We start from the raw sequence: 11182 nt of genomic DNA, 5'->3' as shown, positions 1-11182 counted from the left end.
AAAGTGCTCAAATTTATTCAATGTTGTTTTAAATTGAGTTTTGGCACGCAATTACTCCATAAATGATTGTCGTAGTTGAAAAATGACACACGATTAGAATCACAATTGATGCAGCAGAGTAAAAAAAAAAAAAAATGCAGAAACCACCCCGCTGTGAAGGGAAGACATCAAGTGAGGCTTTTGCTTCTCTGAGTCAAATCCATTTGGGCAAAAATAGATTGTTTCCTTGCAATCACTCTCGATGTATTATCTTTTTGTTCTATTTCTGCTTATTATGCAGCTCTGTGCTCTTAGTCAAGATGATTTAGTGTGATCAGGCGGGCCCTCAACCATTTACCATTAACAAATAATCTCAAGCATCTTTGTGGATTATCAAGTATGTTCTCATCGTACCATCGACTGTGTTTGCGCAAAACAGGAGGATTAGCAAGCCTGGGGTTGCCAATTCTAATCGTCATTCTTCATGTTGAGCAATCCAATCGTGCTCTCCTTTTCAGCCCAGCGGCATGTGTTATCGATCAATATGCAATACAGCACAGTCCACCACACATTTAGCAAGTGTTTCATTGATACTGTTGTTATCTTTCAGCCAAGAAGCTGCCGAGTAATGATGTCCCCGAATAGTTCCTGAGTTAACATGTTCACGAGAGAAAGACAGATCTTTTTTCTTTTTTTAATTGTGATGAAGTTTAAAATAATGTAAAAACCGTCAATGCTTTAAGATACAATTTGTGCAGTCTGCCTGAATTTGAGGATTGTATCCAATTGCTAAATAGAAGATGATCACGTCTGATTTGTTTACTTCACCTCCACATTTGGGCTTCAAATGTCTGACATGGTCGAGTAGGTATTGCTTCTTTTCTGATTGCTTGGAGGCTATTTTAAAATGTAGCACTGATGTGCCACTTGTCCTCACTCCAGGTAGTGTTGATTATCTCATTCTGAGCACAAATTGCAGTTCTTCTCAGCAGGAAGTGGTTTTTACGCATTTAACTTGATTGGACTCCCCCTTCCACTTGTGCTTGCTGTCGAAGGAGTCTTCAAAACTCTTTTGTTTGAATGCTGGGTTGTTTTTTCTTCGCAGGTAGTATAGCGATTTCTCACTGCGAATCCCAGCTAGCGACTCCATGCAGAATGTTAATCCACTGATTGATTTCATTAACCAACTTTTCACACTTGGCATCAGTCTCTTCGTTGGATATAAAAAGTCTACACACACGTGTTTGAATGACAGCTTTTTCACCCATCTATTTTCCAATTCGCTGTATCCTCACAAGGGTCGCGAGGGGGGGGCTCTCCCCGGCTCTCCCAGATGTCTTCGGGCAGTGGGCAGAGGTTTTGAAGCTAATGGCGAAATGAAAACTATAAAAGCGTTTTATATTTTGAGAGAAACTTGCCTCATATAGGTGTCAAACTCAGGTCCTGGAGGGCCGCTGTCTTGCATGTTCTCCAATTCTCCCTGTTACAACACACCTGATTCAAATGAACAAGTTCAATGTCAGGCTTGCACAGAGGTTGCTGATGATCTGATCATTTGAATCAGGTGTGTTGTAACAGGGAGAATTGGAGAACATGCAAGACAGCGGCCCTCCAGGACCTGAGTTTGACACCGATGCCCCGGAGTGTGGTGTTGTGAACACAGAGTAACAGCGCTATCCTCTGGCTTCAGGAAGAACTACAATAACCCTGGAATTCTGGAAGTTGCCATCAACGATGAATTGGTTATCTTGACTACACAGACCAATTTGTTGATATGAATGGTGTTAAATCAAACAAATCTAGAATTCACTTGAGGGTATAGTAACCCATGAATCGACATTGGGCTAACTTACATTCACGAATGAAGAAGAAATAGCCAAAATATTAATATACCACTTTGGTCATAATTATCGATGCATATTCTTACGCGCTATTTGCTGTTTTACTTTGAACTGCTTGTTGATGACATTTGAAGATGTCATAAAAGCCATCGACTTTACAGTCTGTCTTGCAAGTGATTTATGTTCAACACTTTGGGGAAGAAAACAGAGGGATCGCAACAATCGACATTATTTTTGTGTTACAAAATCCTCTCACTCTTTCTGACCGTGATTGACAGTTGTTATTTGGCTCTAATTATTTTATTTTCCGTATTCCTGCATTTTCCAATCCTTGCAGCCCTGAAATTGGATTGGGATGGGTTAATAATTTGTTTGCGTTGCACGATTACTTCATTTATTCCAAACACTAACTGGCAGGTGTCTTTTGAACTGTTTACCTTTCATTCTCAGTCAATATGAAAAAAACACAGTTTACCTTCCATTCTCAATCAATATGGAAAAAAAATACTTTTCTAACTTCACGCATACAGTGGCGCTTAATCTCATCTGAATGTACACGTATAGCCCGCAGCAACAGGCTACTAAAGCGATCGTTGTGATGCATCACATTATATTTTCAGTTTTGAAATAATAATGTTGTTGTTTTTTTACGCAATGTCCCCTTTTGAAAAAAAGGGTTCTGAAGCATAGTGATTCATTTCATTCCTCGTCTTTGTTTTCACCCTCCCGCCTACGATGCAAACAAATCGGCAACCATGAGACCAACCGTCATAAGGCTACAGACACTGCCAGCCATGCCCTGCATGTAAACATATGCTGTTTTTTTTAGCCTTTTTAGTCACTCTCAATTATATTTTTGCTTCTTTTTCTCACGTCATTATTTTTCTGAAGGTGTGAAAACGTTGTGTGTGCTTCCCGAAGCCGCGGCCATGTGTGTTAGTGCACTGGGGAAATGGAGGTCTGACGTTCGGTTACTGCTGTTGACGGTAATGATGATGTTCTCCGTCTCCGGTAAGCACGCCGCCCTACATTGTCAGGAGGGCTTCACTCAACCAGCACATTATGGCATCTTATTACTGTATTTGTGTGACGCGTGTAGAATTACATTTAGAAATGACGTCGCTCAAGCCATAAAATCGAAACATTTTGTAAAAACAGCTGTCTTCGCCATTTTTCTGATTTCTAAGGCCTAAATACACCCCTCGCCCCCATTTAAGATTAGCCACATAAATTACTTAATTACTTAATACAGGTTTCTGTGGTGCCCGTGTTACACATATCGATACCACTTACAGTTGAAAACCACAATCTTACCACTTAGTGTGGATGCCCAAGGCCAATAAAGATGACCGTAATTACTATTAAAACCAAATACTGCATTTGCTTTACCTGACGGTACTGTGACAGCACACAAATGTATATGCAACTGCCTTCTTGGTTTTATCATGATGCGTGCACCTGTCAAGGCTATCCATCAACTAGAAACGTTGATTTTGTGATATTTAGATCTTGAATTGTGTCATGTTCCGTATTTGGCAGCAGGTGGCAGGCGTTCATTTCTGTCGCCTGCACACCTGCTGCCTGTTTGTCAGTGATTTCACCTGCTATATCTAGGCGCTCCGGCGGTCGACTCATTGCCGGAGTATTGCATGCCGTGCCACTGCATTACTCGAATTCAATTGCTGTTGGTTATATTTTCTTCTTTCCATGGCGATTATTCTAAGCACATACGTGAACTAGTAATTGTTTATGTTAAGAAATGTTCTCTGTTTCGCTCCAAACCAAAAATGCAGGCGATTTGGAAATGCTAAATATAGCAAAGTGGCAAAGTGGTCAACTGTCTACAGGAAGCAGCTTTTGTTTAGCCGTGTGGATCTTTTTCACCAAGTGAGGTGCCACACCATTTTCAGTCTCCATGACAACACCTCGGAATGCAGTTATGTGGGAAAGCTTGTGGTGTAATACCTTTGCGTACATCAACATTCTTGTTTTCTTAAGATGAGCAAATATGTCAGCATTGTTTTCTCGTTGTGGTAGCTCTGCATACGTTTTCTTGTCTATCAAAATGTGCTGTTTGAACAGCCTCTCTAAAAATTGTTACCGATTGGTGTCACTAGAGGGCAGCAACGGTCCACTCAATGAAATGACCCCAGCTTCAATGTGGGTATGTCTGTTTCAATATTTTGCAGTTACATCTTCAACTCGTTTGTTTGTGTAATTAAACATTTAATAACAATAATTATATTTATTATTATATTAGCAGTTGTAGTAGTGGTACTGTGGTAGTAGTATAACACTAATAATACCTTGTTATTGGCTGTTCAGGGTGGACCCCACCTACTGCCCGAAGGCAGCTGTGATAGGCTCCAGCATGCCCACGACCCTTCTGAGGATAAGATGATTAGAGAATGGATGGATGGATAATTTTAATAATGATAATAAATATACCTTTGATGTGTGTTGAGGGCCGTGGCTGGTGAGGCGTTAATATAAATCGGATTGACTAGCCAAATGGAGTGGCGTATTTGCCATTAAGTTAGCAGCAAGACATTGAAAATTGGCAAAAATAAAAAAATAAATAATTGCCCCCATTATTTTTGCACACTATATTTTAAATACACACCAGAAGAATTACAAAAAAATGTTTTTTTTAATTAATTACCCACCTTTTGTGAGCTGCACAGTATGACGAGAGCAGCCTGGCTAGCAGCTACTTTGCTGTGTCAAACACCGGCACTAAATTCAATTAGTGTGGCTGCCACAGCCACTCAAAACGAGGCTGCTGAAGTGTGGAAGCATAATCCCTTTTGCCGCCCCTGGCGATTTATCTGCAATTTTATGCAATAAGCAAAATTAAAGTTGCACTCTAACACATAAATTTGCCTGAATATAGAAAATCAAAATGTATATTGGAAGTGTCTGAAAACATTATATCGGAGACAGAACAGGCACCTTTTCGTACAGGGCGGCCCGGTAGTCCAGTGGTTAGCACGTCGGCTTCATAGTGCAGAGGTACTGGGTTCGATTCCACCTCCGGCCTCCCTGTGTGGAGTTTGCATGTTCTCCCCGGGCCTGCGTGGGTTTTCTCCGGGTGCTCCAGTTTCCTCCCACATTCCAAAAAATGTGTGGCGGGCTGATTGAACACTCTAAATTGTCCCTAGGTGTGAGTGCGAGCGTGGATGGTTATTTGTCTCTGTGTGCCCTGTGATTGGCTGGCAACCGATTCAGGGTGTCCCCCGCCTACTGCCCGGAGACAGCTGGGATAGGCTCCAGCACCCCCCGCGACCCTAGTGAGGATCAAGCGGTTCGGAAGATGAATGAATGAATGAATGAATGTTTTCGTACAGTAATTTTACCATTAGATGGTCCAGTTGAACTGTGTTGTTTCCAGTTTTTGTGAGGAATTTGGGGCCATCTGAGGTGACAGTAGCTGCTTGCTGCCCCACTTCCTGCATCAGCCATGTATTTGGAGAGGAAATGCACAAATTCAGCAAGTTTAACAATGACATCATCAACATTGGATTCAAAAATAAAATCGGTAGAAAGCACAGACGGGAGAACTAAAATGGAAAAGATTTTTATTGATGATTTTGTTTTTGACTCCTCACGTGCAGGTGATGTTCAGCTTCTGAGCCTCTCCTGACCGCGTTTTCATGTAGGTCACTGACAAACAAATAAACAAAAGCTAGTTTTAATATCTTAACCAATTGAAACCTGAGTTTTTCTACACCGCAAATGATGATCATATTCCTACCTCTGTAATCTTGGTTGAACACAACATGCAGGTGTTTGGAATGTAGCAGGAGGCCCGGAGCAAACCCCCGCAAGCAAACGGAGAACACACATAATCACACATAACATAAAATGAGCGAGAATTCAACGTGCTGTACATTCACCTTCACGTTTCCGGCATTGACCTTGCATGTGTAACATACACCGAACACACAAAGACCAAAGAGACAAATACATGTATTCATAATAAGGATGAGATCACTGACATTGTGGGTACCAGGAGTGTTGATCAAAAATAAGAGGGGGTGGGGTGGGAGGGGGGCAAGTGAGGCAGACAAAGATGGGAGGGGCAAAGGGCCTGAGGTATGCATGAGGCTGCTTCACTGCAGTACTTCTTGTCTTTGCGAGTGCCACTGGCTCATAGAGTACCTGCCTGTCTTTCCTGTGCAGGAATGCTGAGTCATTCATTGCCCAGTGGATGGAAAAAGTATACACACCTCTGTTCAAATTCTGTTGTGTGTGTGTATGTGTGTATGACATAATAAATGAGACCAAAATAAATAATTTCAAAGCCATTTCCACCATGAATGGGACTTGTCACTTGCACAACACACATGCAATAAAGGAACTCTTAAAGAAAGGGGAAGTAAAAATAAACAACTGAGATTAGTTGTACACCAATGTTCTCTCAATTAAAAAAAAATTCAAACCACTTAAATATCAAAATAAAGACAAGCACATCATTGAAACGAGATTTGTAAGACAAATTAAATGAGCCCAAGTTTGTAAGAATCGTTTGAGGATTTTGTGGTACTTTTTATGATGCGAATCATCCCAAATTGACTTGAATTGCCCACAAATCAATTGAAGTAAATGGGAATTTTGTAATAATGATACTTTTTAATCAAATTAACCAACAGAGTAACTGATCAAGGTCCACGTGACATTGATTGCATGACACTGGTGCGGCCAGTGTCAGGACAAAAGCTTCAGACTCATGCATTTGTGGTTAATCAGATTAGCAATTGCATTGTGCAGGTTACATAGGTCACATCAATGATGGCTTTAAAATAATTAATTTTGGTCTTGTTTTTTTTGTGACAAAGTCTTGGCACTTGAACATGGGTGTGCTGTGTGTGGACTTTTTCTACCCACTCTGTACAATATCGCTAAATGTTTAAATATGTGTGTGTAACTGTATGTGCACATGTTCCTGCACGAGTGTGCGGATGTCATGGTGGGCAAAAAGAATGTGTCCTTGGTAACAATGCACACAATTTCTCAGGTTAGTGGGTTCATGTGTCTTATTTGTGTGTGGAGGGAGGCACACTTTTGTGTCGCATCAAAACACAACCTGCTGTGGTTGCTGTTGTCCATTAGTGAGATTTCGTGTGTGTGTGTGTGTGTGTGTGTGTGTGTGTGTGTGTGTGTGTGTGTGTGTGTGTGTGTTCACGCGCGGGGCTGCAGAGAGGCAGTGGTGCAGCAGCAGTGGGAACCAAGCCAAAAACACCCAACTGCAGTAGAAAATGGTGCAGAGTCCCTTCACACACACACGCACACACACACACACACACACACACACACACACACACACACACGCACACACACTTCTGTCAGAGTGCAAACTCATGCTTACCAGACTCATCATCATTCGTATAGAAGTACCGGCAATCATTGTTCAAACGACACGTATGTGATAACTTCAAGTGACTTTGAAGTGGAATATTGTTGGGGTTAGCTGTTTTAAAGAACGCAGCGGAAACACTTAAAAAACGTAACACAGTAGCATTGCCTTTCTAAGTTGGCTCAACAACTACCGGTACTCTTTTTTTTTATTTTTAGTAAATAAAAATCATTTGTATTCTTTTTTGTGATGATGGAGATTATATTTGTGCATGAACAACTCAGAACTACCAGTAGTCCAAAAAAATTCAAGTACCGGTACTTTCTGGTTTGAAGATGTAAAGCCCAATCCATTCCACCAGATATCAAAATACAGTCATACCTCGGTTTTCGACCATAATCCATTCCAGAAAGCTGTTCGAAAAGTGATTTGTTCGGCCCATGACGAGAGGCTAGTACACTATGCAGAAATACTGTAACAAAAAAAAAAATATTTGCGCAAATCACAACAAACACGTCTGCTCGCAATGAACGTCACACGAGGAAGCGTCACTTCCTCGTGTGAGGAGACGAGTGGCGTATTCGGGTTGGCTTAGTTTGGACGAAAACCGATTTTCGATCCTGATCCGAGGCGTAAAAATCTCAAATTTTCTGGTTGAAAAACCATTTGGTGGAGATCAGTCAAGGTTCCATTGTTTTGTTGTTTTTTTTCCCCACACAACGTCTGCAACTGGAAATGTACTTGTCAACCCATTTTTCTGTGCAACAATTAATGAAATTGTGTTGTTTTCTTTCAGGTTGTTCAAGCATGGATGTAACTGTGCCCAGTAAAATCCACGTCATGAATGGATCAGACATCAAAATCCCATGCACTTTCACTTCCTGCTATCAGATAGACACAAACAAGTTTGTCATGAACTGGACCTACCATGAATCAATCAACGATACCGAAAAAATGGTCAGAAAGATCGGCAAATATGAAGAAACGCACTGTCAAAACCGCATTTACCAACCATTGCTTCTGTCTTTCCATAGTTTTTGGCGTACGATAGGAAGAAAGGAATGGTGGCTTTGTTTCCAGAGCGCTTTGGAGAAAGGGTGCTATTTGCGGGCAACCTGGCAAAGAATGACCTTTCCATCACTCTATTAGATGTTCAGGAGGAAGATGAAGGGATTTACAACTGTTACGTGATCAATCCCCCGGACCGTATACATGGACACGGGGCCATCAACCTTAAAGTTTCGACTGAACGTAAGATACTCACTCACCCCTCCCTCCTGGAGAAATAAATGCGCACTCATCTTCATCCCAAATTTGCCTTGAGGATGCAGTCAATAGAGCTCAGATGGCATAGTGGTTGATTCGTCCTTTTTTTTCTTTGTTTTGTTTGACAGCGTTCGTCGAAATTCCAACGCATACAAATGCAGAAGTATTTCACTTCAGTGGTTCAATTGCGTCCAATGGCTAGCATGTCAACATCACAGTGCAGAGATACCAGGTTCAATTCCATCTCCGGCCTCCCTGTGTGGAGTTTGCATGTTCTCCCCGGGCCTGCGTGGGTTTTATCCGGGTACTCCGGTTTCCTCCCACATTCGAAAGACATATATGTAGGTTAATGGAAGACCCAAAATTGTCCCTAGGCGTGAGTGTGCGCGTGAATGGTTGGTCTTCTCTGCATGCCCTGTGATTCCCTGGCAACCGGTTCAGAATGTCCCCCGCCTACTGCCCGAAGACGGCTGTGATAGGCTCCAGCACCCCCCCCGCGACCCTTGTGAGGATAAAGCGGATCTGAAAATGGATGGATGGATGGGTTCGATTGCATACATTACAGGGCTGGAAAGAACTTCTGTGAGGAAGAAGTTTGCTAATCATTTGATGAGCAAATTAGTCATTTTAAAGGTGCATTTTTGTTTTGCCACGACTGGTGTATGTGTGGGTAGCGGGTTGTCACACATGATCGAGAGTAGAAGGCTGTGTCCCAATTTGACATCATCCGCAAGTGGGAATCTTCCTATAGTTCTTTCTAAACTCCAGAAATGTATTTGAGTTCTTCCCAAATACTCTCGATGCCAAATAATAATCCGACGTAACATCACTTTGTGTGTGTGTGTGTGTGTGTGTGTGTGTGTCTGCGTGTGTGCGTGCGTGTGTGTGTGTGTGTGTGTGTGTGTGTTGTTTGATTTTGCGGACCTTTTGCTCATGAGTCATCTTTTTATTTATTAATGGCCGACGAGAGGTTGAACTTAGTCCCTCAGCATCTTTCTCCCACTTACACGCTAGCTAGGCTAACTCAGCAGCACTTTCTTTCCACTCTGTTTAATCAGCCCAGTGGAGCTTTTAGCCAGCACTGCACTCCATTTCTTGTCCATACAATATACTTAACTCTCCCCCTTGTTTCCTTCAGTTCCCCCCCCGAGAGACTCGACGATCGCCGTTGCAATCGGGGCATCGGTGGGCGGAGCCCTTGCTCTCCTCATCCTTTCCATGGTGGTTGTGAAATTTCTCCGTCATCATCTCAAACAGGATCTGACCGCAGAGGAGAAGATGGAGGAGGAGGGGAAATTAGAGGCTGAAGGTGCCGCAGACGAAGGGACAAAGTAGGAAATCATTCATTCAAATCGTGGGGAAAAAAAAGTTCAACAAGTGGCAGAATTATATGAAACTATTTAAGACTCTTAAGACACTATAATTACGGCCACGGCGTTGTCCAGATTTCTTTTTTTTTTTAATTCTGATTTCAGCCCAGGGAAGCCCACTGGTAAAAATGTCACTGGACCCTTTGATCAACTGGAACCAGTCCAGAGTGTCAGCTGGCATAGGCTCCAGCATCTATTTTAGGATGACTTTGTGATTTTGCAACCAAGCTTCATACTTTCTCACCCTCTCTGATCAAACTCTTTCTGAATGTCAATCTCTTTTCTGACATTTGCAGACAAACTTAAATGGGTCATCAGAACAAATTAGGAGCCTGCAGAGCTGCCGACCCAGCACGTCCCCCTGGTAAACTTCTATTCAATTGTCTTGCTGTCATCATAATGTGCACTCAGGGATGTTTATCCATGATTACCTAATGATGTATGCAATATATATTCTCTGACCATTGACATTTTAAGTGAAGGTCAACACAGACACAGACAATTATACTTCAATGACTGTTTTGTATTTCATATGGTCCAGTATATTACATCAACTTTAGCTTCTGCAGTCCATCAAGGAGAGTTTATGACATTAGTTACAATTTTACAAATTCATTTCTATTGTAATATTGCTTTTTCTCAGTCACTCTCATTCATAAACCAACGGAGAATAGATTTTCAATAGAATTTCAAAATATTGAATGTTTCACTGCATGTGTATGTTTGTTTTGGGTTCGAAGAATGTTCAGGTTGTTCCTTCTGTTTTCTTCCAGAAGATATTGTGTCATCATTCCTCTGCCCAGAACAACCACTGACTGAATCATTCACCACCAAGTGCATCTGTTCCCTCTGCATGTTTGTGTGTTTCAGTGGACACAAGTGCGTGTGTGTGTGTGCTTAAGAAAGAGTGTGTTTGTCTCTTTACAGACGCTGATTACATCTACAATGGTAATTACTGGTTCTGTATTTTCCGCACTAAAAGGCGCACCTAGAAGCCTTCCATTTTCTTAAAAGCTCACAGCGCGCCTTAAAATCCGATGCGCCTTGTGTATGGTCATTATCAATATTTCGACCCCCAAATGGCTCCTTGCTCGAGACATGCTGACAACGCAGAGTTCAAACTTAAGGTGATCGGTTACGCAGTTGAACACGGAAATAGAGCAGCGGCAAGAGAGTTCAACGTTCACGAGTCAATGTTATAACTTGCGGTTGTTTTACTGACATCTGATCGTTCTGTTAGCATTTCCTTGAGCGTAGCTCCATCTAGTGGAGGCATTGTAGATTGCATCTTACAATGCGGTGCGCCCAATGTATGAAAAACACTACAAAATAGGCCATTCATTGAAGGGGAGCCTCATAATCCAGTGTGG

At 42.0% G+C, this 11182-nt stretch overlaps 1 protein-coding gene across 1 annotated transcript; it reads left to right on the top strand.

The window, feature by feature from the left end:
• The first annotated feature begins 2565 nt into the window (after window positions 1-2565).
• Window positions 2566-9777, top strand: scn2b (sodium channel, voltage-gated, type II, beta). Its single transcript, XM_052078279.1, is given in 5 exon segments — window positions 2566-2691; window positions 2694-2831; window positions 7973-8133; window positions 8211-8427; window positions 9581-9777. Coding segments are annotated over 5 exon segments (771 nt in total). The 5' UTR covers window positions 2566-2633.
• The last annotated feature ends 1405 nt before the right edge of the window (window positions 9778-11182 follow it).

The sequence above is a fragment of the Hippocampus zosterae genome, chromosome 10 (assembly GCF_025434085.1).
Source record: "Hippocampus zosterae strain Florida chromosome 10, ASM2543408v3, whole genome shotgun sequence".
Classification (NCBI taxonomy): domain Eukaryota; kingdom Metazoa; phylum Chordata; class Actinopteri; order Syngnathiformes; family Syngnathidae; genus Hippocampus; species Hippocampus zosterae.
The sequence above is the reverse complement of the archived record's forward strand: the minus strand, read 5'-3'. Positions and strand labels throughout refer to the sequence as shown.